The sequence below is a fragment of the Megalopta genalis genome, chromosome 8 (genome assembly GCF_051020955.1).
Source record: "Megalopta genalis isolate 19385.01 chromosome 8, iyMegGena1_principal, whole genome shotgun sequence".
Lineage (NCBI taxonomy): Eukaryota > Metazoa > Arthropoda > Insecta > Hymenoptera > Halictidae > Megalopta > Megalopta genalis.
The window spans coordinates 7,089,594-7,117,010 of NC_135020.1; the positions used below are offsets into that span (position 1 = coordinate 7,089,594).

Below are 27,417 nucleotides of genomic sequence, written 5' to 3' on the forward strand. Positions count from 1 at the left end.
ACCAGACCGGCAGCTGATTGGTCCGTCCTGAGGCGGGACTCCTACGTCACGGGTTACCATTGATTTTCCAATGTTGATACACACGACGGCATGACGTTCCGGATTGATTTTCTGGCCGCGGTTCCTGCTGGATCGCACGTACGTAACCACCGATGACAGACGTCAGCGTTAACAGCTCTACAGTCGACAAACGATCCTACAGACCGCCATCTTCCTGATGTTGCGCGACCCGTCCTCGACCCTTTGATACCAAGCTGCGAATATTATGGCTGGACCCATTCAAGGTCGACCGGTAAATTGCGTAGGAATCTCAAACGAAAAGGCGCACGTGCGTTGCACGTTGACACCGTATACTTCTGATCAGAGACATCGGTTAGATCGATGGTCGGGATTCTTTCCTTGTGGAAGATCTTCCTTCCGGGGCTGATAATGCAGTTCAAAGCGGAAGGATTGCCGAAATTGATAGCTGTATCCATAATATTTAAACAGAGATGTGTTCAGTCATCGAACTATACATCGAACAAGAAACGTGCGGTTGCTGAGATGTAAGAACAACAAGGCTGATCATACATTTTATTTTGGCGTGTGTTTGCAAAGTAAATTATCCTCAATATTGTTTTCTGCAAAAAAGTGTACTTAACAGTTTACCATTCGATGACAGTGTATCGACAGACGGTACAGTAGAGACACACTGACAATCGATATTGTACCATATGTCGATTATGTCAATAATGTCAATATTTCAGAAAGTGTGACATCTCAAAGTTAGGATCTTAAGGATACTGACACCACAGACGAAGTATAGGAGTAGACTGGATATCCAATGTATTATGTATTTTATCACCCAGAAATGGTGCTTCAAAAGTCCCATTACCATTCCCATGTCGCGCCCATCGTTACCGATATTTTAGAAATGAAAAAGCTTGTTAGTGAGGATGGAGTATTTTGTATAGCTCGTTCGTATTACGGCACATTCTATGTGATGGAAGCTACAAATTCATACAACGTGTACATTCAAACGATGAAAATGGTATCTATAAATTATAATGAACTGCCGGAATAAAAATCGCTACGGAAGTTCATCTGCAATTAACTTGATTAATTATGTCATTAAAAACAGAGGATATCACAATTATTACATTATTATAAGGAATCTTTGTACGCCCAGAAAATTTAAAAAGTTGATTGTGCATGATTTATTTCTATACATATAAGCAAGTAAGATTTGTAAACATTACAAAAATTTCAATTAACGTCCTTAATAAATGGAAGGTTTTCGTTTTAATCTAAAAAGCTTTTTTATCTGCTAGCTTCACAAAATTTGAAAATGTTTGTATTGTTGAATTAAATTCTTTTATAAATAAATAAATTCTTTTTATGTATACATATAAGAAAATGCAGTCGTTTAACGTTTTCTATGATAGGAGAAAGAAACAGTGGCGTCAGTACTTGAGAGTGTCATAAATTAACCCTTCCACGAAACTAATGTTAATCAATCGTATATTTATGACTTAGGTCAAGGCTCGAAATTAAATGCACATGACAGAGACAAAGCATTTTCGGAGACTGCTCTATCTCTATCATGTGCAGTTAAAGGTACAATTTTAGAGCCGACAATGTTGTAAAATAGATACGAAATTTAGATAGAGAGCACGAGAGAACCTTTCGTTTTTAGTGATGTCGGTATTTCACAACATGTGTCGCAGACACGGAACCACATATGCTGTTCAGTCTACTCTGATACTTCGTCTATGACTGTCACGTGACCGTCAGAAAATAACAGTGCTCATCGTCTCCGATCGGCTCATCGCGATCCAATGTATCGTTACAGTATTTACAACTAGTCTGTATTATATCTTGTGTAAAATTAAATTTATAATGAAACAACCACAATATGATTAAATGTATTGTTTGGTTAAAACTAAAAAGACATCAATTTACAAACATTCCTTTGTCAGTTTTCATAACCTAACTTAAACAGATCTAACAAAAAGTCGAGGGGATAGAAAGCCCATTTTTTATTCAGATTACTCGCGCGTGAAAATGAACTCGAAAAATGAATATCGCAGGTCAATAGACGAGTATAAACCTGCTGTTCCAATAAGAAGGAAGATCGGTCCGTATTGGTTTCTAGCGGCTTTAAGAATTATTTTGACATTAATTCCTCAATCGGGATACATCCATCCTGACGAATATTTTCAATCCATCGAAGTTGTATCTGGTGAGTTATATTATTAATTATCAATAAAAATGATAACCATCTGTATCATACCTTAGAATACGATTTGTGAACAAGAATTGAAATTACTCTACTATGATACACCAATGTCATAAAATTTCATTATTATTATAATGAAGCAGTCGTGTAACATAGAACTATTTAAATCTTTCAGGGGATTATTTTGATATTGATGTTCATAAACCATGGGAATTTAATTCCACATTTCCCATAAGAACTGCTTTAATACCACAAATTACTGTTGGTATACCATATTCGATCTTAACAAGAGTATCACAGTATACACGTTTCTACTTTGGCATGTCATTAAAGATACCATACTTTCTTGTATTACTTCCACGTCTATTGATGTGTGGCTTATCCTTTGTATCAGACTATTGTCTATATAAAATATGCTACATGTATGGACAAAATTATAAAATAAGACTGATCGCTTATGCCAGTTCCTATGTTATGCTTATTTATGCGACACGTACATTATCAAATACTGTCGAGTTGGTATTGACAGCTTTGTTACTGTACTATGCATCATACTGTATGGTATATTCAGAAAAGGTACAATTTTGTTTTAAATAAGTAATCAAGTAAATATAATTACGTATACAATACTTTCACAGATATAGGGAAATCCATTAGGCACTCTCTAATTTCTAATTGTTAGAATGCATCTAATTATTGTATCTTATTAAGTGAGGATCAGAACACAGTTACTTGCCATTTTCATAGTCATAAGAAATGTAATACAAAAAATATTTATTATTCCAGGTAGTTATTCAAAGCGACTATCTCTCAGACAAATATAATAAAGCACAAACTGGAGTGGACAGAGTAAAATATTATAAGCTCAAAGCTACACTACCACCACATTCTTTAAACCATTGTTTCAAAATTGCAACAATTACAGTAGTTGGTATATTTAATAGACCAACATTCATTGCATTTGCATTTTCCCCTATATTTTTTTGGTTGCAAAGAGGTCTAGGCTCAAGGAGCGTAGGCTTTGGAGATTTTCACATTCGAATATTCACTCTTGTAGCATGTGGAATACCTGTAGCTATCTTTTTTATTCTAGTCGACAGCTTTTATTTTGGTTATTTAACTATGGCAGAAATCGGTAGTCTTAGTATTAGTATGAATAATTTTGTAGTAACACCACTCAATTTCTTCAAGTACAATGCAAACAGCAAAAACTTACAAAGTCATGGATTACATCCATATTATGTACATTTCATAGTAAATGTTCCTCTTTTATTCAATGTTCTTGGAGTTATTGGCCTCTTTACATTTGGCAAAATGTTACACAGGTGAATGAATGATTTATCAATATAATCTTTATTACTTTAAATTGTTGATATATAAAATTATTAACTGTAATTACTTACAGTGGCTTGAAAGCTCGCTGGTTGGATTTGCCGCGTATACAAAGTGTTGTTGGTTTGATGACTGCATCTTTTATTATCCCCATTGTAATGCTGTCTATTTTCCCACATCAAGAACCTCGATTTATAATACCAACGGTTCTACCTCTGGTTTTCTTGTACGCACCAGATTTAAATCAAATTTCAGGTGTTGATACTGTTGCAAAAGTTACTGAGAACAATGCACACGATAGTAACTTTACAACAAAAAAGAAACTCACTAAATTGCAATTGTGTTGGTTCATATGTAATATTGCATTAGCATACTTCTATGGGTTTGCTCACCAAGGTGGAGTTTTACCTTTGACATCTCATTTAGCCAATGAATTGAAAGCTAAACCAGAGCTGACTCATATACATCTATTTACATCAAATACTTATTCTTTACCAACTGCACTTTTACATTTGAGAAATACTAAGAAAACTTATATTAGTAGTGGGAATCATAAGTATAAATTAGTCAAAGATTTTCATCTTTACGAGCAAGGTTCAAAATCTATAAATGATGTGTATAATATTATTGCCTTAAAGATCCGTGATTGTGAACAGAAATATGTTGTAAAAAGGATACCATATAGATTATATTATGCTCTTCCTGGCACTGATATGGAAGAATTTATTTCTATTCAAAATAAGACAAACCTGTTTAATTACCATATAGTAAAGAAATTTCAACCACATGTTACAGTCGAGAAATTACCACTCTCAAAAATGTCTAATGTTATTATACATTTAACAAATATAAACACAGTTTCTAAGCACACTTTTAGCGAAATTATGTATGACGTATTTAATGCATTTCAACAATTTCAATTAATTTTAGTAAGAATAGAATATGTAAAGCATAATAAACAAAAAAGTATACATTTTTAATTTGCTTATTCATTATAACAATTCATTACATATACAAAATAAAATAAATTTTCACACATTTACTATCAAGTTATTCGTTAAGATTGATATATTTCTTATAACAACAGAATACAAAATAAAAAAAAGTGTTAAAATATTTCTATCTTTTACAAATATTTTTGTAAATTATCAATCTTTTGAGATCACTAAATTCAAATCTATAGATAAATAAAAAAAAAAGTTTAACAAATAAAGCTACTCTATGTACAAATATTGTTTAATAGTATGAATAGTTACAATTATCAAGGACAGCTTACACAATTGCATAAAATTAAAATTATTTTCTGTCTTTTAATCTACGATTTGATTGATTATCATTGACCTAATCATTATCCTACATAGAAAAATAGAATATAAAGTTATTGCAATTTTCTATTTTAGTTTAGTAAAATATGCTGTTTGCAAATAGAAGTTTTAGGTAAGCTTAAAATTAAATTATAAATAGTTTGATTATCTGAAAATTAAAGTTTAAACATTTACTATTTGTTATTTACTCATAGTGGTGCAAAAGATATTAGCAGAATTATTCTTATACTAATGATTTTATAAACCAATTCTTTGCTTAATGAATTCCTGAACACAAATTATAATTGAAACTTAACAAGAATGAAACATAAAATAAGTAAATAACAAATAGAGAAACTGTAAATATTTCTATTTTGTAATATTTATAAATATTAGAAAATTTATGTATAGTACTAGTGACAACTTTGTCAAATGCATGTTTGCACTTCAGTTCTCATTATATGTCCACGGTAGTTCCTCATTAAATTTACTTTGATGTACAGCATTACGAGCAGCAAATAATCGCTACAAAATAATTGAAAAATTATAATAATCCATAAGATATTAAATTTTTTTACCTAATAAATACTTGCATATGTATTAAAATTATAACTTACTGGATTATCTATATATGCTTCACACCTGTAACACCATACTGACAAATCACTAAAACTTAATGCCAATGGATGGTCTAATCCATCACTATGTAAAAGACCATGCTGATTAACAGTACGTGCACAATGTATAGTGTAACATAGCAAGCAAATCCAATTTTCAGCAATGCTACCACATTCTGCACAAGGTAAATGTATATCGATTCCTGAAGCTGGTACATCTTTGACACTATCCAAGTGGGGGCAGTCCTTTAAAGGAACTACAGCAAACATATCACCAGCCATTAATGCCTACAAAAATTAGAAAAGCATACATATATTTAAATTTTTCAATGTAATAACGTAATTAATGCATATTATTATCACTTTAGACAAAAAATTACGTTACTTACTTCCAAATTCTGAGATAAATAGTCGCATAAATTTGTGACACCACCAGCTTGACCAACAGCGCCTTCATTATGTTCGCTACTGCTACCTGGATTAGAGTTGTCACAATTTTTGTCAGAAAATGTTCCTTTCTTAGAATGATTTACGCACTGCCTTTCACATTCAAGAACTGTAAAATATAGGTGTTATTACTTCTTCTATAACAATGTTTCTAATTTGCTATTTACCTTTATCTTCACAAGTATTAATAGTCTGCATATTAATCGATTTATTGTGTGCTTTTTCAGTAGCTTTTAGCATATCGTCGTGAGATGAATTTTTTATTTTGATGTTCTCAACTTCGTTTTGTAATTTTAGTATCTCCTCATCTGTCACAGAATTTTTATCAATTGAAAGTCTCAGTGCCAACTTTTCACTTTCTATTTTCTCCAATGCTATCTTAGATTCAGACTGTTTACAAGGCTCATCCATAGTTTTCATTTGTTCATTTGATTTTATGTGTTTCAGTTTAGCTTTAGGTAGCACGTTTTTTCTTGGCAGAGAAACATTAAATATCAAATTCGACCAATATTGTTTCTGCGTTTTTAAAACATTGTTTATAGAATTAACAGCACTAGAACACGGGATCAGATCACTTTCTAGCATCGGTAGAGGATCCCCGAGTAACGTTTTAGTACAAAGTGCCATTGCATGTGAAATTGAATTGATATTGTAACCTCCTTCAAGACTAAGAATTATGCGGCCATTAGCTAATGATGATAGCCAGTGTGTTAAATGACCATACATTTCTGGACTTACTAGGCACCCTGGATACAAAAAGTATATGAATAAATATTTTGTATATAGTAGTAGTAGCAAACAGAATTTAAGTCAATATTTATAAATCATTTTGTGTACCTCCAAGAGGGTCACCAATACAAGCATCAAAACCTGCAGATACTAAAACTAGTTCTGGATTAAACTGATACGCGATTGGCATTACCACTTGTTGAAATGCTGCTATGTATTCAGCGTCACCCATTCCTTTCTATATATTATTCATACAAATTAATATATCTAATAATAAATTAGATTATCTTATATAAATTTGCAGATACTAACTTTATTCCATGGTATATTGACATTAAATCCCTCTCCATCTCCACAGCCAACACTGGTGTAGTTAGCATTTTTCGAATTTGGAAAAAAACTACCATTATCATATCGATGAACAGATATGTAGAGAACTCTTGGATCTTCCTCAAAAATAGATTGAGTTCCATTGCCATGATGCACATCCCAGTCCACTATTAGTACTCTAAAAATTATAACGTAAAAATTACTTTGTGGCAAAGACAAATTAAAAGCATATCAATATAATTATATCTTAATTAATTGTACCTTTTTAAATGATGACATTCTATGGCATATTTAGCTGCTACAGCAATATTATTAAAAATGCAGAAACCACATGGCATGTCATCTTCTGCGTGATGTCCCGGTGGCCTTACAATAGCAACACCAGACTGACTCTCCCCATTTAACACATTACTAACGACTTGTAATAACGATCCAGTAGATACGCTGGCACTTGTCCAAGTTTCAGGATGCAAATAAACTGAATTGAATGATGATACTACTTTCTTTAAATCTTTGGCTTTCATGTTTGCAGTTCCCTTTATTCTCTCTATATGATCTTTTGAATGAACCAATAATAATTCTTCTATCGTTGCATTTCGTCCCTTTTAAAAAATTATTATTAATACTTCAAATAAAACTTTAGTAGTGAATATGCTATTTTAAATGTATTAACGTACCTGTTGCACGTAGCATCGGTCAAGAATATTGTACTCTTGTAATCGTTTATAGATACCACTAATACGACTTGGTTTTTCTGGATGGGTTTCATCGCTTATATCATAATGCTTTAGCATTCTTTCATCATACACAATGTTCACTTTGTCCGGAGCTTTATATAAATTAGTAACTAGAGAAGAACAATTATTACTTATTTTCGAAAGGTGGCAACTGAAGTCATAATAGGTGTCCAGCACTCCTATTGTTTCAGACTTGCAACATAGGAGTGGAAATTAACGGTAATTATGACTTCACTTATCTTCTTTCAAAAAACAGAACGTAGCTTTAAGAGATTAATATATGGGCTATAGATCATAATTATCAACATATAGATGCTTACAATGTATAAGAGTATTTAATTTTGAATCAAGCAGCTCGAGAACTTCTTTACTATGAACTGGATAACAGTCAGAAGTTTTATACATGTCTGGTCTCTCTTCAGTTCCTCTACAATGGAAACATTGTACGTAATTGAATATAATAATAAAATTAATTATTATTAACAATGTTTAAATTTTTTACTTGAATGTAACTACAGGTAAATACTGATTGATATTTTGTTCCTTATTATTTGTTGTATTATTAATACTGTATGTATCTTGATATTGATAACATTTCCAATATGGTTTGTGTGCATAAATTGTATTTAAAATTGAATCACGTATGCTGAAATAATACGAAATACATAAAAATAAATTTATTGATTCTTATTGTATAAATAAATATTAAAGTTTTACCTTAATGAAGGCAATTCAAGATTTTCTATTGTAGGACATGGATCACCTAATAAAGCACGCAAAGTTAGTGCTGCACTTTCAGCTAGTGACTTTAAATAGTAACCACCCTATAAAAAATAATATGTACAACAGAATATTTAAATCACTATAAACATACAATATTTGAAATATCTTTTATACCTCTAATACAACAGCAACTTTTCCAGAAGCTAGACTCATTAGAGATGATGTTAAATGAGCATAAAATGCAGGAGTCACCAACATCTCACCCTTAATATAATAATAAATAAATTGAAATATCAAGTACATATAATCTATTGAAAACATATAAGTAAAAATTGAACTAGAAAATACATAAGAGTGAAAAAAAATCGTTAACCTTTTCATCTCCAATCGCCGAATCAAACCCAGCCGAAACAATGACAAAATCTGGATTAAACTAGGATAGAAAAATAAATTAATAACTTATATTCATTTACCTCTGGACAGCCCAAGGCTGCATCATAACCAGCTGAGATTATTACGAGATCTGGTTGAAACTACAACGATTAAATTTATATATTTTATATACAACTTAGAGGAAAATCTCTAACTTAGTAAAGTGAGTTTAGTACTCATCTAAAACAAAGTGTGTCACTGTGAAGTATACTACTTACCTCATAAGCCATTGGTAACAAGACTTGTTGAAATATGCCCAGGTAATCGGCATTAGTCATACCAACTTTATTAAGTGGTACGTTAAAATTATATCCTTGGCCTAAATCATCTCCAACAAAGTGAAAATCAGATTCTCTGAGATTCGGCCAAAATTCACCATGTTCGTAACGATGAATGGAGAAGTAAACAACTCTGTTAAGAAATTTAGGTGTGAAGAAGAAAGAACTCAAATGGACAATTTACCCTACTTATAAAAGTAATAGCATACCGTGGATCGTTATAAAACATTTGTTGAGTTGCTTGTCCATGGTGTACATCCCAATCTACAATTAAAATTTTGTTGGCCCAATTATTATTCAAAGCTTTCTCAGCAGCAATTGCGACATTGTTAAAGAAGCAATATCCACAATATTCTGACTTCATTGCATGATGTCCAGGTGGTCTAAAAAGAGAAGTAATTAATTTTGTATTTAAACATGAATAACAAAATTCAGTTACCTAATAATAGCCATTCCATTTTGAACTTCTCCTTTGCAAATGCTTTCTATTAAGTTTATTGTTGACCCCACAGCTAATAGAGATAATTTGTAGGTAGACTAGAAAATGTTAAACAGTTTAGTATTAAAATTGATATGCCAAGATAACTTATTTCACATTCTAGAAATAGTTACATACAGGATGTACATAAATTGCATCGTATTTGGATGATAATAACTCTAAATTATGTACATCTTTACATCCATCAGTGGTCTTTAAAATATCAAGACTTTTTTTATTATGTTTTGTAAGTATTTCATTTTCTGTAGCTTCCCGTGGTGTGATGAGCTTGCACCTATTTATTAAACCTAATTCTTCACATCTTTGTAAAATGGTTATCATTCTACCAGGACATTCTGGATAATTTGGATCCCAAAGACACTTGTGTTCTACCATAGACCGATCAAATACTAGTCCAGTTTCCTTTCTCTTTACAGTATAAGCATCTATAGCTTTTTGATATATATCACGTACAAAAATATTATTATTGTTATTATTGGACTTCTTTCCCTGCAACATTTGCCTTTGCACTGCCTGTTTTTTGGCTGCTATCAATGCTATAGATGGGCAAACCTATTTAAGACAGAAATTATTAATATAAGTACGATATTCTCTCGAATAACTTGGTTTTGATTTTACTTGATCATTTTTTACAACTTTTATTGTTTTTACATTTTTGGTATCAATTTAACGTATTTTTACAATTTCTTTTATCATGGTAAATAGGAGAGGTCAGCAAGAATAAACGTGAATTCGTTTGTGTAAACTAATTCCACAATAATTGCCATTGCATATAAAAAGCAGGTGTAGAAAGACCTCGAAGCAAACCAAACATTATTGGTTTTTAACAAAATCAAACCTGCTTTACAATTAATTATAAACTTTCGTATGTAGATATTAAATGTAATAAATATATTATATTATGCATTTGTTTTGATAATACAAGAATACATAAAAATCTGTGTATTTCTTGTGGGCAGTACATATAGCACTTATTACTATAGTAGTATAGGAGCTCTGTAATTATGCGAATTTCATGTGTATTTGAGGGTTTTGTAATTTGTAATTTGGGGGATTATTGTAATATCACACATTAATTATTTTGTTTTTAGTCATGAACGTTAGAATTTATACTTACATTAGATGTTTCCCCTGACTTTTTGGCACTTTTCCCAGATGACATTGTACTTGTATTATTTTTATTGTTTGCTTTTTTGGAATTTTGTATAACTTTTAGGAGCTGAATTTCACTATCCGCTAACTGTTTAGCAGCAGCGAATAAATTACCACTAATCACAGAATCAGACTGTAAGAGATATAAAAGTAATTACTTTCTTCCCTGTCTTTGTTGTATATATAAATTTACAAAATACAACAGAGGAAGAAATTTTACTGAATTATCTGGAAGTTTTTATTGCACTTTTCATTAAAATCCTTGATAAAAAGGAGGGATTTTAATAACTTTTGCTTCGCACTTAAATTACGTCGTTCATCGCAGGCAATATAAAATGTTGACAGATACTTAATATGTGGGTGACGGTACGAGACATATCCTTGTATAGATATCGATACCCCTTCCATTCCATAATGTATTATCACGCGTAAGCTTTACGAAAACAACAATTATCTCTACCTAATTACGCCGAAATCATATGCAGATGTTTTATCTCTAAGATCAGATCCTCACCATTGGCATTTAATGTATAACTTCGAAATTTTTCTGTTCTCTTCAACACTACAACGAACGACTTTTACTGACAACTCATGGTTTTCATTCTCGGACAACTTTCAACTTCAGAAAGACGAAGAGATGATCTTGTAAGTACATTCAAATTTGTCTTCATTACAGAAACAGAATTGTCTCAATGATCTTATTCATTTTACACTTCCAATTTTGTTCTAAATCCATTTCAATAAAAGGTTGACAATTGCTGAAGCAGTAGACTGCGGTTAAAATCACAGTAATGCCATCGCACCGTCAGAAATAGAATCACGCTTCGACTTTTATAATGCAGCATTCTCTCCGTACTGTCGCATAATTTCAATGTGTACAATACAATGCTAAAACGGGGAAAGAAAGATTCCAAGCGCCTCCATTGGTTGACAATATACAGCAGGACTCGGAATTAACTTGCCCGCGACAGAGACGGAATATTTTCGGAGATTGCTCTGAAATGTGATGCAGAGTGGCATCATCCAATTCCATTTGTGAGATATTTCCTCAACCATTCTGCAGCACATTTCAGATCAGTCTCCGAAAATGTTCTGTCTTTGTCGCGGACAAGTTAACTCTGAATCTTGATATGTGTACAGTGACACCTCACTCCTACTCGGTTTTCTTCCTCTCTAAGGAAGCGCTTGTTTCCCCACCATTTTACTGTGCATCCAATCCGCAATGAATCTTGTCTCATCATTGAATCGTCAGCCAATCACAGCAAAGTAATTTCTACTTTTATTCTCACTACTACGATTACATGTGACAGTGCTGCCATCGCAGTTAGAGACAAGAGCCAAATTGTTTATATGTAGAGGTAGACATACAATATAATGTAGTAACTAATAACGATGTCAGTATGAATACAAGGCGAACGAAATTGCATATGTAGTACATATGTACATACAATAATATTTCGGACTACTAAAATATAATATAAATTCTTTGCGTTTCTGAAATACTATTTTATTTCTATCGTTTTGTAGGTACAATTATTTAAAATAGTATTTGAATCAGCGATCACTGAAGTGATTAAAACAGATAGTTTATAACTTAATTTTATGCTTGTTGTTATTAGTAAATCGTTGGACGAAATGTGCAATTATTCAAACACTGTAAACTACTCTATCTTTTTCAGAATAACTATTGTTTTTTTGTTAATAAAATCGATTTAATGTTGTATAAAAAATGATGAACATGTGGAAGAAACAGTTTATAAAACATGTTAATTGTAGAGGTGTTAATACATGGTCTCCTCTTGCAACAGCATTTAATTCCATTACCAAAGATAAATATGGTTTTGAGTTATCCAAAAAGAAGTCTGTAAGTTTCCTATTTTTACATTAAAGTGAATGTTAATTGAGTTAACTATTCAAGATATCTAATCATTGTAGGGTCTATTTGGTATACCTGAATTGAAGACGGCCCAAGGATTTAGCATTTTAAAACATCAAGCTATGTCTCAAACAGACACGCTGATAGCAGAAGCTACAAGTCCAAACAGAAAACGTAAAATGGTTGAAATTTTTGATGACCTGTCTGATACACTGTGCAAGGTTGCAGATTTAGCAGAGTTCGTTAGAATTGCACATCCAGAAGAACAATATGTTAGAGCTGCAGAAGATGCTTGTGTATTTGTTAGTGGAATAGTAGAAAAGTAAATATATTTGTATTAACAAAAAATATTAAGTTTGACTTTGTAGAAACTCAAAAACTTTCTTCTAGCAATACAATTCATTGGGAGACTGTAAATATTTAAATATTTCATCAGGTTAAATACTCATCTAGATCTGTACAATGCCTTAAAACAAGTTGTACATAATGGAGATGTCCAAGATACATCTGTTGTGGACAAGCACGTAGCTAAACTGTTTCTCTTTGATTTTGAACAGTGTGGCATACATTTACCTGAAGCAGAAAGAGAAACTGTTGTACAGTTAAATGACTACATATTACAAGTATGTAAATGGTTTTTATATATGCTATTTCTAAAAAATTATATCTTTATTTAATCTTTAAATGATCCATTTAAATACCTTATATTTTCATGGTATAGGTAGGTCAAAAATTTATGGCAGGTGCAAGCAATCCACGTGCAGTGGATGCTAGTACTCTTCCACCTGGTGTAAGGGAACAGTAAGTAATACAGTAAAATATTTGGAAGATCATAATTTGTATAGTATCGTACTTCATCAAACTCATTTCACAGTTTTACAATAAAAAATAATCAGATAATAGTACAAGGACTTTATGTAGACTCTACTAACAACTTGATCAGGGAAGCTGCATACCGTGTATTTTTATATCCAGATAAAAGTCAAGAATATCTTCTAAAAGAACTTTTGAACTCCAGACATGATTTGGCTAGATTATGCGGATTTCCATCATATGCTCATAGGTAGATCTAAAATACTGGTTATTAAATTATAAATGAAGAGTATGCCTTATAATCTATTTATACTTGAGTGACAAATTTTTAGAGCTGTAAAGGGAAGTACAGTAGAGACACCAGAAGTAATATACGATTTTCTTAATATTTTGAATGATAATCTAAAGCCCAAAGCTGCACAAGATTTCCAACAGATGCAAGAAATGAAAGATGCCGAGTCTGGTACAAAGCAGGTGTTCACAAATTTATTTAAATGTTGCAAAATTCTTTTCTAACTATTTGTCTAAATTTCTGTACTTTTATTCAGAAAATAATGCAGTGGGATACTGCTTATTTTACGGCAGAAGCGAAAAGGACTTGGTTGAATATGTCAAACACTGAATTTACTCCATATTTTTCACTTGGTGCTTGTATGGATGGAATAAATATTTTGACTCAGTCATTATATGGTATTCGATTAGAGTCTACGCCTGTCTTGTCGGGTGAAGTTTGGGCCAATAATATACAAAAACTTGCTATAATAGATGAAAGCGACTCAGTATTAGGTTATATATACTGTGATTTTTTTGAGCGGCAAGGTAAACCAAATCAAGATTGTCATTTCACTATTAGAGGAGGAAGACAATTAGCTGATGGAACTTACCAAGTACCAGAAACTCTTAATATTTACCGATTGTTTTAATGGGGTTTTGGTTTGTATACAGACATTTCTTTCCAGACTCCTATGGCTGTACTAATGTTGTCATTACCTGCACCTAGATGGTCTAATCCATGTTTATTAAGTCCTGCTTCTGTAGAAAACTTATTTCATGAAATGGGTCATGCATTGCATTCTATGTTAGGCAGAACAAAATATCAACATGTAACTGGTACCAGATGTTGTACAGATTTTGCAGAGGTTCCAAGTATATTGATGGAATATTTTGCAAATGATCCAAGAGTAAGTTATTACCACAACAATAATTGAACTGTAGGTTTCTATATGACTATCCAATGATTATACTTTCATTCAAGGTGGTTTCCACGTTCGCACGACATTTTCAAACTTTAGAACAAATACCGAATGCTTTGTTAGAGAAGTTACATGCGTCTAAGAACGTATTCTGTGCTTCTGAATTACAAAATCAAGTATGCTATAGTATGCTGGATCAAGTTTACCATAGTGGAAAGTTGGAAAAATCATCTATTGACATCTTAAAAGAAATACAAGCAAAATACTACGGGCTTCCCTATGTTGAAAATACAGTATGTATTGCATTTTATATTTAAATTATACAAAAACTCATATCAAACATAATAATTATTGTAGGCATGGCACTTAAGATTTTCTCACTTAGTTGGGTATGGTGCAAAATATTACGCTTATTTAATTTCTCGAGCAATTGCCTCATGGATATGGCAAACTTATTTTCAAGCAGATCCTTTTAATCGCACAGCAGGTGATCGATATCGAAATGAATGTTTAGCACATGGAGGTGGAAAACCATCATCCAAATTAGTATCAGATTTCCTAGATAAGGAAGCTAGCGCCGACAATTTTGCGAGATCTTTACTCAACGAAGTTGATATGAGAACTGAACAAGTAAAAAATCTGAGAAGATAAAATAAACTAAAATGTAACATGTGAAATAGATCAATTTTATAAAGGTACAGTAGATTATTTTGTAAAAATAAATTTATAAATAATTAATGATATTAAATAATTTTAATTTGATGCGTTATAAACGAAAGATAAGTTTGAAATTTTTATCGTATTTTATTACAAGTACGGAAATCTTACCCTATTTACAATCTTGATAAATCTATGAATGATTACACAAAATAAGTTTTTTTAGTGTAATATAGAGAAACGCAGTACATATAAGGTAATTAATGAGAAGACTAATAACTTATAGATTTAGTTACATTTTCTATACGATTTGTAATTCTATTTGTAAGTAGCAAAAGATGTTTTTTGCTTTAGAAAAATGAAATGAAGTACCAAAATATGACATGGCAATATTACTATTATCTTATTTTATACAATATTCTTTAAAATGACTTCCTGCATGAAGTTACCATGTACTGTGTTTAGGTTGCTTTTGATTCTATTAAAACTCTCCTCAGGGTTTCCATTAAAATTAGCTAAGGATTCATTAACAACATTCTTTCTTTTTTTATATAAAATTCTGTTAATAAGCTATTCATAATTACTGACATAAATCGACTGAACAAGCCAATAAATGATTCATTCCTAAATCTTATCAATACCAGTACATTACAGTTCCTACATTACGCAATTGTTTGCTTACGTATTTTTTAAAGTTTTATTTTATTAAATATTTAATAATGTATAACTAGGTATCTTGTATTCACAAAAAAAGCACTGGACATTTTTTTTACAATAGTCTCTTGTCTCCGTTTTCAGATTACACTAAAAATGATTATAAGAAATCGTATATAATTCTGAAAATTTACAAATTAATTTTGCTTCAAGATCGGCCGATAATTTGAAGGATAGAATTTTGCACAGCATTTATGTCAATTATAAATTACTTCTTCAACAATTGTTTGTAAAAACCTTGTAATACAGAGTGAACTATAATTTCATAGATTTGAATTATTTAGAATTATAATTGTACTAAGAAAGAAACCTTGTAATTCAAATTAATAGTGTACATATGTACCTAGTCAATATAAGATTAAATTACGGATGTTTTAAATTTATTTCAATCTTTTATAATACACATAAAATAAAATCACAATCAGACTAAACTGGTTTATATCATATACATATCAATTTTTATTTAGAAATATATATGATAATTATAGTTTTTTTATAAACTCGCACGCAACAGATATCTCAAAATTAATTAAATAAAAGTGACATTTATCTTTGTTTAATCTTATGTAACTTTATGAAATATCCTATAGCTAATGGCAGAGTATTTTTATTACACTATAATATGAAACACTTCCATAATAATTTTTTATATATAATTTTATTACAGAATATCGAAGGAAAATTGGCGTACATTATTTCAGTTTCATCATAAACTAATGGTGTGTATTTAAAACGAGGTGTATCATTTATTTATACATAAAACTACACTGGTAGTGTCGATATTAATATAGATAAGCAGTCTTAAACAACATAGACAATATTTAAAAAGTGCTTCATATTATTTTAAAGTTAAATTTATATGTATTGCTTTGCTATTGTTTTGACAAAAATGGATGACATTTGTACAATAACTATCTTATTTATAAACTCTGTATTATAAGGTAATGTACAAAAATTTGTTACAGAAATACATATTGTGTTTCCAATGAGATTCCTCTAAATCTTGGAGTATTCATCCTGTGTAGTGTGCACATATTGTTCATATTTTGTTTCTTTTGGAAATATCTTTTTTAAATTTTGCGATGAATTATATATTTATAATATATTAGAATATCATAATGTGCTTTCTTGTTTGAAATGACTGTAGTGAATTGAATTCAATGTCCATAATACACTATCTTACGTTTGCCATAAATAATGAGTTCTTGTTCACTTTCAGTCAAATACATTGGTTTCTTATTCTTAGAATAGTCTTACTATATTATCATCTTAAATCTTTAATATGCTGTGAAAAACTGTTTTGCATAAAAAATTGTTGATGTACATATTTTTTTTTTTTAAATGCTACACCATTAAAGACATTTTTGCACGTGGTCCTTTTTAGCAAAATCCAGAAACAACACAAGGATAACAACAGTAAAGCACTGTTTAAAAGGGATCTCAATAATTGTCCAGTGTCCATTATGCACTACAAAAACCAAGACAACGAGGTCCACTCTAATTTTTTTTTATCAACTGATCACTTGCTGCAACATCATGCTGACAGTCAATCAGTTACAGAGTTCTTCGCTTTTCAGTATGTCACATTCACATTAGACAAACACCGAAATGAATTGGTTGATTTCTTTTACTACAAAACATGGCGTCATCCCAGTCTGCAATGACTTTGGCATTTGGTTCAAGTTACGCAACATAATTGTACTCATTTGCATTATCTTTGTCTCGCTCCATATAATCCCTATCTATAAGAGATTCAATTCGTTTTTTCAAGTCAGCCGGCTGAAAAAAATATATTTACGTTGTTATATAATTACACAGATATTACATACTACTTAATATATATATTTAATTCGAGCTATGTATAATGTTAATTACATACCTTCACAGGGAACTTTAATTGATTATACAGTTCACTAATTAATAAATTGTGTGTAAGCGTTTTCCTCATTTTCATAATTCTAACAATAGCTGCATCTATTTGATATTGTCTATCTTGGTAAACTCGTTCTTCTGTAGCTTTCTGTTCTTCGTTCTAAAAAATAAACAATAGATTAGTTAATATTAAGTGCTCCAATAAAATATAAAACTACAATTTGTAAGAGGATATTTGTACCGTTTCTTTCATTTGGATTTGATTAATTTTAATTCTGAATAATTTGTTCGTGAAATCTGCATTGAAGACAAATCTATCATTATCTGCAATATCTCTTCCTCTTGGATTCTTTTTTAATACTCTAGCTTTTCCGCAAGCTAAAGATTGCAAAGTTCTTCTAAGTTCACCATCTTCTATATTTGTTGCTGCCTTTATATCTTCCAGGGATAAGTTATCAGAATCATTAAACATAATTAATACCAACGCTTGAAACAATGATACTTGAAACTCTTTGTTACCCTATTACAACATTGAAATGAAAAAATATTCAGTATTTTTAATACATACAATTCAGATATTACAAATAATACTTATTGAATATTAAAAATACCTGATTAAACCACGCTTTTAGAACACAATGACCTAGAGTAGGTTGCCATTGTAATTTTCTGCCACTGTGCTTTCCCAAGTAAAATTTGTTAAATACATCTTGATATTGAACCATTTCTGGTGGTAATGTTACTTCCATCACAGGGTATGTTGGCCAATAACCCATTGTAAGTATTGACACAGTTAAATCCAAGTTATTCGCTGACAACTCATTTTGTAAATTTCCTGCATACTAAATAAGAAGAACGTTTTTAATATTTAAAAACTATACAATATTTTTAGATATGTCGTAATTTATCCTTACCTGCTTAAAAGCAATGTTAATATCTTTACTGAGTTCCATATCTTTGAACATTCCTTCCAATTTACTAGTAAAACCACCTCCACATTCTTGTTTTAATTTCGACAACATAGACTTCTCAGCATCAACAGAAGCTGATTTACCCACTAACAAACGTTTTGCCAAATCTTTCTTATAAAATGCTTCGAATACATCTTTTCCGTGTATAAATCTAAACAGTACCATAATTTTATCTAATAATCTTTCTAATTCTTCCTCAGTTGCTTCTTTATTACCCGCGCGCAATTTGCAATCAACAAACTTTGCTGTAATTAAAAATTACGTATGAAATCATTTTTGTAAAAAGTAATGGTGATATTAACCACGTAAATGCGCAATAACATTACCTATTAATTCAGCTGGTTTATTTGCGCGCTGATTAATAAAAGCTTCAAAAGCTTCTTTTAAACTATTTGAAAATTTCTCATTTTTATGAAAACATGTATTAACTATGTTATCCATTTTATCTTTAAAATCCAAAAGTTCTTGAACCATAGTCTTGTCTTTTTCTGGATCTATAACTATGGTTTTACCCTTTTTCTATGAAAATTTAAGAAAAAGTGTAATTTTAGTTTTGACAATTTGATGTACATTAAAGCAGTTTTCAAATATAAATATGGTGCATACCTTTATATAGGAATTGAAACTCAAACATAGTTCTACAAGGCCATTCTTAACTCGACTATATAAATTATAAAGTAAAGATAAATCACTAATTCTATTTTCATCCAACAAACCACTTAATCCTTTTTGTAATATGCTGGTAATATGCTCAGATAACAATTGTTTTTCTACTGTATGGATTAGCGACCACCTAAAATATTAAATTGCAAATATCATATGTAAGAAGTATTAAAAACCTAAGTAGAAATAATTGTTACATACTTTGTAGATGCATCAAGATAATGTAACAAACGTTCATTCTCTTCTTGAAGTCGTTTGTCTACATGTGCTAAGTACTCTGGAACATCATGTTCATTCATTAGTCTTTGTCCTTCTGCAGCATATAGTCTTTCTGTAGCTATCAGGAATCTATTAATAAAAATTCAATGAGCAAGCTAGAAAAAAATATTAATCAATCACATTTATGAAAGATTCATACTTCGTGGCAAAGGCATCTTGGTAAATTTGTAGATCTGATAACATTCGTAATAGTGACTTAAGAAGTGTTCTGTCTACTGTATCACCTTGCCGTTCTTTCTCTATAAGCATAAGTAATCCTTCTACTGTACGTGTCTGAACCAAATTGTTCAGAACGATATATACTCTAAATAAATGTAATCCCATATCCCTAAAAATATATTTAAAATATGTAAGACATTAATAACATAAATATTTACAATCAAGTGAATAGTACTTACCAAATGGATAAAATACTTGGATTTTGTAATACATATGTTCTATCCAGGTATAGAAAAATACTCCTAATCATAATCATTTGCCTACAATGTGACTGCCAACACTCATTCATTTTTTTCAAAAATATATGCCTGTCCATGGATTCTGCCAAGAATTGTTCTATGTTAGCCTGAACATGAGCTTCTGTTAGCCCTGTCAGTTTTGTATATAATGTAGATGCCATTTTGTGGTTACACATGTTTTCAACAGCCTGGTAAAGTTCTTCTAATGAATAACGAATACTTTTGCTGGTTTGTATGGCAATTACAGCTTCTTGCAACTTCTCCCATGTTTGTTCTTGATAATTTTCTGGTAATTTTGGCTTATCTAAATAAAATTTACCATATTAGAACCAGCATTTCTCCATATTTCCATGTATAAGATTTATTTATAAAAAAACGAAAGTGGAAATAATTTTATTCCTTGTTTCAAACATAAAAGATAATAAAAATCAAAGTTAAATTTATATTTGAGTAATATGCATCTACTTAAAGATCATTACAAAAATAGTTCGTTTATATTTATTTTTGCATTAGTCATACGGAAGAGGGAAACGAAGCCGTGTAAGCGGACATCTTAAATCAATTACACAATCATAGGAAATACGAAAGTTCTGGAAACCGTACAAAAAACGAACAAATAATGCGCCTTAAGAACATTTATCCATTTTTAGTTCTATTCAATCTTCGGGTTAGGTTATGTTAGTCTCGTATTGTTAATCCCTATCAGAATGATTTTATCCTTCGCTCAACGAATAAATACGCATTATGAAAGAAATGTTGCAATCCTCGATGGCACAATGCCAACGATAAATTCTATACAGAATGAATCTTGTCGCTAATCATCACCAGCTGACTTTGAGGTTAGGTGGTCCTGTGATGTCGCTTACTTTTGAAGTTTTTGATGACAAGCTTTCTGGCAGTGCCCGTCTTCGCACTTGCCAAACTTGGTGAAATGACGCCGTTTGGGTTCCCGACGGTCAATGCCGAGAAATTAGCCCTCTTCTGCGTATCTGTCGCGGCCGCGGCTGTGTCCGTCATGTTTTCAATCCCGTCGATCCCCGTGACCGGAACGGCGGACAGCTTGCTGCGTTTCGCAGCACCGACGTTCACCAGCGCTGCGTGATCGGTGGCTGTCCTCTTCACCTGTGCTGTAGAGGCCAGAACCTGAGTCCCTCCAAGCCTAGACATATGCGTGCATTACTCGGTCGCCGGTCCTCAGCACTCGGAAAACACAGTTTTCCACCGAGAAATCCACAACCGATTCTCCCACTACCGTTCTACCTTTGTCCCTGTGCGTTCTAACAAGCGGAAAAAACTTATTTATCCACGAATACTGCTCGCGACGAGACTCTTGCGAACAATTGGCGATCGCTGCGCACGCGTTTCGCGCTTACCCGGCGCGCTCCGCGTGTTTACCGCGGATCTTAAATCTTAAACTGTTTTTCCTCCTTTCTACGTCTTTTGCATTTTATAAAAAAAAACTTTAATTCGAATCGGACAAATATTACACTTATAAATACATTTTGTTATGATCTTTTATTTATGTAAGTGTAATAATATTTTTTTGGTTAAGTCTTTGATAAGTCGATATGTACTCCGTTTTTAAAGGTATTAATTTGTGAAATCAAAAATTCAAGAATTACTGTTACACATTTTAATTTATTACTTTTTCGTATTATGGTGAGGTTATTTTAGCTAATATAATATTATATAAAATGTAAAAAAAGATATTTTTTGTAATGTATTAGAAATTTATTTTACCCAGATTTACATTCAATCCTCTCTGTAAAATATTTACACTTTAATCATGATACAGCATGTATAGGCAGAAATATTGTATCAGAATAGATTTTACTGATTTTTATTTATGGAAAATAGAGATTTTGATCTAAATTATGTTTAATTTATAGCTGTTTCTAAAATTACTTGTTTCTGACAATATGTAGGCTTAATAATATATTCAGTGCATTGATAGTGCAACATTTTAAAACGAGTGACGTTCCACATTAACTTGCCTTGCTACAATATAATCGATTAATAAAAAATATCATAAAAGTTTATACATGTGCGTATAAAACTGTTTAATATCGTTTAACAGTATATATAAAGATATGTCGATAATTATAATTCTGTCTTTAAAAAATGCAAGAATTGTGACATATATTCTATAAAGAAAAATAGATACATCTTAGAAAAGTATATATAAGTCAAAGTAACAAAGTGGAAATAAATAAAAAATGTCTTTTATAACATTAATTAATGAAATAAATGTCAATGTCCATTATATACAAATCATTGTTTATCTGACATAGTCAAACGACTAATTTATATGTTAAGTTATCACTGTGCTCAATATATTAATAATATGTGTGCATTCAATTTGTTAACTTACAATACTCTCCTTTAAAATCCTACAATTTCATTGGCAACTAAGTTAATGCAGTAGTAATCATTTTTTCCTCTATTTTTTACATACCTTGTAAGCTATACTGTACACTATTCAATCAAAAAATACATATTGTATCCGTTATGTATTTCTAAACACGTAAATCGCTTTTGAGTTGAAAATTATACATCTAAAATGCTACACTCTTTCAAAAATTATTGTAATACTAAAATTGAGCATAACCCCATTAACTACAAGGGTGCCCTTTCGTTTACAAGAGAAGAATGATCTGGAACAATTTTATTAGACATCTCAAAAGAATCGACTAAAAAAGCTTTTCTTTTCTTCATCTTGTTTAATTTTTCGTAAAAAGATGCGATCGATATCTTTAAAAACATTTTTACTAGACTGAGATGCATTAACATAGTAATGAATTCCTTGCAAAGCATAATAATCAATTAATGGTTGGGTTTGTGTATGATATACCGCTAACCGTTTCTTCAATGCATCTACATTGTCATCAGATCTTCTAATTAATGGCTCCCCAGTGATCTATTAAGAATAAATACTGTTACTTATTTAACTCTACTCAACAACCATTGTTACTTATTAAATTAATCGGATTTAAAAAAGTTTCATTACTCACGTCATCTTTCATAGGAACTTTGGGAGGAGCAAATTCTTCATGATATGATCTACCGCTTGCAGTATGTATCAGACGACCTGTGATTCTCTTTATCAATAAGTTATCAGCAATTCCGAACTCTATTACAGCATCCAGCTTAGTTTTTCTCTTCTTTAGCATATCATCAAGCTATTTAAAAATTTATTTAAATACTACTTTAATGTTTTCTTTCTCAATGTCATGTCAAGGTCAAGTGGTCTACTTAAGTTAAATAATTATATAATAACAATTCTAACTAAGTTCATTTAAATATTGCTATAAGATTGATTAAGCTGTTCATTATACATACAGCAGAAATCAGTTTCTGCAAAATGCTATAATAACAAAGTTTTTTCATAAACTTACTTTTTCTGCTTGAGGAATGCTTCTGGGAAAGCCATCCAATAGGAAACCCTGTTTGCATTCTGGTTTGTCCAAATTATGATCGATCAAGTTAACTACAAGGTCATCACTAACCAATTTACCTTCATCTATTACCTTTTGGATTTCCCTACCAAGAGCTGACCCAGATTGTGTCTCTGCTCTAAGCATATCACCTGTGGAAAGGTGACATACACAATATCGTTGCTTGAATAGCGGAGCCTGAAAAATGATCAAATACCTTTAAAAAGTATGCAGAAGAATTTAGGTAGAAACAATTTCTAAGTATGTGAAGAATAATTATATATAATATATATTTAAAAGGAAAAAAAGTTTACTTGCGTCCCCTTTCCACTACCAGGTGGCCCCAATAAAACCGCCTTAATTCCTCTATGAGGTACTTCTTGCGGCAGTTCTGAAGCTTCTTTTACTACTGTTTCTGTTCGCGGTGCCATTTTATATCTGTCGGATTTTCTTTTAATGAAAATATGAAATATAGAAAGAGAGAGCGCGAATTAGAAACTTAGAGAGTGCTTATATCAAAGTTCACTATCAAGAGTACATATCACCGTTACGAGCAATGTGATTATCGAGCACCATTAATTCTCTTCAACTCTTATGCCTATGCTATGCGCTATGCTGTGCTATGCTCATATGCTATGTATGTAATAATTGGTAATAATGTAATCGCGCAACGCAGTGCTACAGAGTATGTAGTATTTAACCAGATGCGAAACTCATATCACAGCATTTGACTTAACCTTTGTGTTTTCCACTCCCTACGTAGAGATCTTGGGCACAGCTTAGAGCCAGTGTTGCCACTTCTTGATAAATCAACATTACAATCATGCCTCACCATAGTAAGCAATTCTACTTCGCTATAGTACAGTAGTACCTCACTGTAGTAGGCCAAGCGGGGGCAACCGGCCAAGAATTATGAAGCAGGTAAAGAAATCTGATTGGTCGATGCTTCACAGCTAAACCACTTTTCGCCTAGTAGGATTCTTGACCACACAGTCCAGCGTATTTACGAACGTTTTGAAACGGTGACCATTTCTGCAATTATTTTATTAACTTAGCCATCCCAGTGTACTTGTAAACTGTGACGGGCAGCAATCATTTTTAATTTGATCATCAACGTCAATTTAAATTTCAATTTGAATCACGGTTACAATTTTAATTTCATCTTGAATTTCAAATTCAACTCCTATTTCAATTTCAGTTTCAATTTCAATTTCAATTGCCAGGAATTCATTGTCGGTATATTTTGAGGTGTCGGTATCATGCTGGCATTAGCTGAACCGTTATTAGTATTGAAGTGGAAGGTTAACGATTTCGGAGAGATCTCCGAAGTCACAACACCGATCGGTGTTCGCCGATCTTCCGTGAGTTAGTCGAGCGAAGCGGCCAAATTCGAAAGGAGACTTGTAACTTTCGGCTATGGCATCGATAAAATGGCACGCTCGCTGGGCGCAAAGCAGATACTGACGACCATCCACAATATTACGATTACGCCTACAATTACGATTACGATTTCGAACTCGGCCACAAATACAATCCACGATTACGATTTACGATAACGAATTATAAAATAACGAACATGGCTTACGATTACGGTTTACGATTCGAGCGTGCCATTACGGAAATTATTGTTGTACTATTTTTTGGAAATGTATTTTGTGTGCCTGATTGTTTATCGTAGTAGTTACCGGTATTCGTAATTTCAATTTCAATTGGAATTTAGAATTCACCTTCAACTTTAAATTCAATTGCAATCCTAGTTCCAATTATAATTTCAATTACAGTTACAATTTTAATTTCGGTTTCAATTTCAATTTCTATTCCAACTTCAATTTCAATTTCAATTTCAATTTCAATTTCAATTTAAATTTCTATTCCGACTTCAATTTCAATTTCCATTTCGATCTAAATCTAAATCCAAATCCAAATCTAAATCTAAGTTTGAAATCTAAATCTAAATCTAAGTCTGAAATCTAAATCTAAATCTAAATCTAAATCTAAATCTAAATCTAAATCTAAATCTAAGTCTAAGTCTAAAATCTAAATCTAAGTCTGAAATCGGAATCGGAGTAGGAATCGGAATCAGAATTGATACCGGTATCAGGAATACCGGTAATAGCAACGGTAAACAGTGAGGCACACAAAATAAAATACAACCGTAATCGTAAGCCGTGTTCGTTATCTTATAATTTGGTATCGTAAATTGTAATCGTGGATCATATTTGTAGCCGCGTTCGTAGTCGTAATCGTATTTATAATTCTAGGCGTAAAGGTAATATTGTGGATGGTCGTCGCGATCTGCTTCGCGTCCAGCGAGCAATTTATTTTATCGATGCGCTAGCCGAACGTTACCAGTCTCCTTTCGAATTTGACCGCTTCGCACGACCAGCGTCTGACACCCGATAGTTGTCCTAGCAACGCCGCGATGTTTAAATAAATACAACGCGGTGTTCACGTACGCACGCACACTTACGTCGCGCATGGTTACTCACGAAAGTGGACGAACGCGATGGTGTTGGGACTTCTCGGAGGTCTTTCCGAAATCGTTTACCTGCGGTTCCAACACTAATATCGGTTTAGCTAATATCAATATGATATCGACATATATGTACGTATATTAAAGCAGCAGCTATATAGAAATGTTAAATCAAACTTTGTTTAATATTATTTTATGTATTATTCGCCTTCTGTTATCATACGGTAATTTTTTTAACATTTTTATATTTTCATGACGATAGCATTAAACAATATTTATTTGATCTATTTTATTTATTTTATTTAACGCGAAAGGTATTTATTTAATATGTAAAAAATTTTATAATAATATGGGAGACTTACAGTAATTCATTCACGATAAGACTTTATCGTGACAATCGAAGGCAACCGATTTAAAGGTTATCGGCCGATAAGCGCTGCGAACAAAAAGCTGAGATTAATACGCTACCGGTCGGTAAGCGTTGAACACAAGAAGCCGATTAATAGGCAATCGGTCGGTAAGGCGTTAAGTTTCCCTAGTGCGTGCATGCGAGCGTCTTAATTAATAATTGTCTGCCTTGTAAGTTAAGTAGTATTAAGATCGCTCATGAATCGCTTCCGAATCACGGGAGCGCCCGCGGAGGGTACGGAGTATGATTTAGGGAAGTTATAAGTGTCAATCCCTAAACCCATGACTTCGTCTCGCTATGTCGGTAAGTGTGACCTCTACCGTTGTCTCTTTACTAGGGTACCTAGCCCCATAAGCATCATTCCGCTTACTTGATTGGCACTGTACGAACCTTGTAAAGAGGATCAAGATTTTGTTTCAATAGACGGCACTGATGGTGGTTTTGAGGCAGATGAAGGTAATTAATGTTTTCTATTTTATCGACAATTTTTAAATATCGATTAAGTCTTTTACGACATTTATTTGTATCATTCGACAGTGGATGGTACAATGCAGTGCGCGAATGTCAGACTTTGGACAACAAAAATCATCCACGTTTTGGTCGTCATCAATTTTTATCGTACTTTCTAAAACTTATCTTACCAAATATCTGCATAATACTCATAAAGTCTGACATTCGCTTACTTTCCATGATACCAACAGATATCGAATAGGGTGCTGATTTAAGAAAGTTAAGTATCAACCCCTAATCCCATATTATCGTTCCAGTACTGTGACCACTGGAACTGTGACCACTACCGTTATCTCC

At 31.9% G+C, this 27,417-nt stretch overlaps 5 protein-coding genes across 11 annotated transcripts; 2 read left to right on the plus strand and 3 right to left on the minus strand.

Annotated features, from left to right (window-relative positions):
• Positions 1-12: 12 nt before the first annotated feature.
• Positions 13-5,466, plus strand: PIG-Z (phosphatidylinositol glycan anchor biosynthesis class Z). The gene is made up of 5 exons (XM_033478474.2): positions 13-138; positions 203-2,221; positions 2,394-2,794; positions 3,005-3,543; positions 3,624-5,466. Exons 2-5 carry the CDS (start codon positions 2,044-2,046, stop codon positions 4,528-4,530), a joined length of 2,025 nt encoding a protein of 674 aa, XP_033334365.1. The 5' UTR covers positions 13-138; positions 203-2,043; the 3' UTR covers positions 4,531-5,466.
• On the minus strand, positions 4,766-11,658 carry HDAC6 (histone deacetylase 6). 3 transcript variants are annotated; one of them, XM_033478463.2, is made up of 19 exons: positions 11,602-11,658; positions 10,764-10,931; positions 9,764-10,198; positions 9,587-9,684; positions 9,357-9,530; positions 9,088-9,280; positions 8,811-8,870; positions 8,612-8,701; positions 8,432-8,538; positions 8,217-8,360; positions 8,035-8,141; positions 7,655-7,824; positions 7,239-7,579; positions 6,960-7,155; positions 6,756-6,885; positions 6,086-6,664; positions 5,861-6,027; positions 5,472-5,759; positions 4,766-5,379 (listed from the first exon to the last, which is right to left on the minus strand). In XM_033478463.2, the coding sequence occupies exons 1-19, from the start codon at positions 11,641-11,643 to the stop codon at positions 5,302-5,304; spliced, it is 3,567 nt and encodes a 1,188-aa protein (XP_033334354.2). In that variant the 5' UTR covers positions 11,644-11,658; the 3' UTR covers positions 4,766-5,301. The 3 variants fall into 3 exon arrangements, with proteins under 3 accessions (XP_033334354.2, XP_033334353.2, XP_033334355.2); XM_033478462.2 differs by lacking the exon at positions 8,811-8,870 and adding an exon at positions 8,911-8,970; XM_033478464.2 differs by lacking the exons at positions 8,811-8,870; positions 11,602-11,658 and adding exons at positions 8,911-8,970; positions 11,313-11,452.
• A 504-nt stretch (positions 11,659-12,162) lies between these two features.
• Positions 12,163-18,155, plus strand: LOC117225146 (mitochondrial intermediate peptidase). Of its 5 annotated transcripts, none has more exons than XM_033478473.2 (11): positions 12,163-12,662; positions 12,734-12,996; positions 13,111-13,297; positions 13,396-13,475; positions 13,549-13,737; positions 13,820-13,961; positions 14,036-14,374; positions 14,447-14,668; positions 14,743-14,973; positions 15,038-15,375; positions 17,436-18,155. In XM_033478473.2, exons 1-10 carry the CDS (start codon positions 12,528-12,530, stop codon positions 15,329-15,331), a joined length of 2,082 nt encoding a protein of 693 aa, XP_033334364.2. In that variant the 5' UTR covers positions 12,163-12,527; the 3' UTR covers positions 15,332-15,375; positions 17,436-18,155. The 5 variants fall into 5 exon arrangements, with proteins under 5 accessions (XP_033334364.2, XP_076380411.1, XP_076380410.1 ...); XM_076524296.1 differs by lacking the exon at positions 17,436-18,155 and adding an exon at positions 16,136-17,042; XM_076524295.1 differs by lacking the exon at positions 17,436-18,155 and adding an exon at positions 16,719-17,042.
• On the minus strand, positions 16,691-21,589 carry Cul4 (cullin 4). Its single transcript, XM_076524294.1, has 11 exons — positions 21,161-21,589; positions 20,235-20,598; positions 19,976-20,164; positions 19,759-19,905; positions 19,501-19,687; positions 19,221-19,413; positions 18,838-19,139; positions 18,535-18,765; positions 18,165-18,443; positions 17,931-18,083; positions 16,691-17,830 (listed from the first exon to the last, which is right to left on the minus strand). The coding sequence occupies exons 1-11, from the start codon at positions 21,459-21,461 to the stop codon at positions 17,735-17,737; spliced, it is 2,442 nt and encodes an 813-aa protein (XP_076380409.1). The 5' UTR covers positions 21,462-21,589; the 3' UTR covers positions 16,691-17,734.
• A 412-nt stretch (positions 21,590-22,001) lies between these two features.
• On the minus strand, positions 22,002-24,502 carry Ak2 (Adenylate kinase 2). Its single transcript, XM_033478427.2, has 4 exons — positions 24,043-24,502; positions 23,690-23,926; positions 23,306-23,473; positions 22,002-23,211 (listed from the first exon to the last, which is right to left on the minus strand). The coding sequence occupies exons 1-4, from the start codon at positions 24,157-24,159 to the stop codon at positions 22,972-22,974; spliced, it is 762 nt and encodes a 253-aa protein (XP_033334318.2). The 5' UTR covers positions 24,160-24,502; the 3' UTR covers positions 22,002-22,971.
• Positions 24,503-27,417: the final 2,915 nt, after the last annotated feature.

Excerpts from the sequence above, each read along its gene's own strand:
- PIG-Z (XM_033478474.2), top strand. The coding sequence starts at position 2,044 with ATGAACTCGAAAAATGAATATCGCAGGTCAATAGACGAGTATAAACCT. Across the intron at positions 2,222-2,393 it reads ATCCATCGAAGTTGTATCTG|GGGATTATTTTGATATTGAT; the intron begins GTGAGTTATATT and ends TAAATCTTTCAG. Across the intron at positions 3,544-3,623 it reads TTTGGCAAAATGTTACACAG|TGGCTTGAAAGCTCGCTGGT; the intron begins GTGAATGAATGA and ends AATTACTTACAG.
- HDAC6 (XM_033478463.2), bottom strand. The coding sequence starts at position 11,643 with ATGCTGCATTATAAAAGTCGAAGCGTGATTCTATTTCTGACG. Across the intron at positions 7,580-7,654 it reads ACCGATGCTACGTGCAACAG|GGACGAAATGCAACGATAGA; the intron begins GTACGTTAATAC and ends ATTTTTTAAAAG. Across the intron at positions 5,760-5,860 it reads ATTTATCTCAGAATTTGGAA|GCATTAATGGCTGGTGATAT; the intron begins GTAAGTAACGTA and ends TAATTTTTGTAG.
- LOC117225146 (XM_033478473.2), top strand. The coding sequence starts at position 12,528 with ATGATGAACATGTGGAAGAAACAGTTTATAAAACATGTTAATTGTAGA. Across the intron at positions 12,997-13,110 it reads GTTAGTGGAATAGTAGAAAA|GTTAAATACTCATCTAGATC; the intron begins GTAAATATATTT and ends ATATTTCATCAG. Across the intron at positions 13,298-13,395 it reads TAAATGACTACATATTACAA|GTAGGTCAAAAATTTATGGC; the intron begins GTATGTAAATGG and ends TTCATGGTATAG.
- Cul4 (XM_076524294.1), bottom strand. The coding sequence starts at position 21,461 with ATGTCTAGGCTTGGAGGGACTCAGGTTCTGGCCTCTACAGCACAGGTG. Across the intron at positions 20,599-21,160 it reads TGTCATCAAAAACTTCAAAA|ATAAGCCAAAATTACCAGAA; the intron begins GTAAGCGACATC and ends AATTTTATTTAG. Across the intron at positions 18,444-18,534 it reads TAAAAGCGTGGTTTAATCAG|GGTAACAAAGAGTTTCAAGT; the intron begins GTATTTTTAATA and ends ATGTTGTAATAG.
- Ak2 (XM_033478427.2), bottom strand. The coding sequence starts at position 24,159 with ATGGCACCGCGAACAGAAACAGTAGTAAAAGAAGCTTCAGAACTGCCG. Across the intron at positions 23,927-24,042 it reads GTAGTGGAAAGGGGACGCAA|GCTCCGCTATTCAAGCAACG; the intron begins GTAAACTTTTTT and ends ATCATTTTTCAG. Across the intron at positions 23,474-23,689 it reads GCATTCCTCAAGCAGAAAAA|CTTGATGATATGCTAAAGAA; the intron begins GTAAGTTTATGA and ends ATTTTTAAATAG.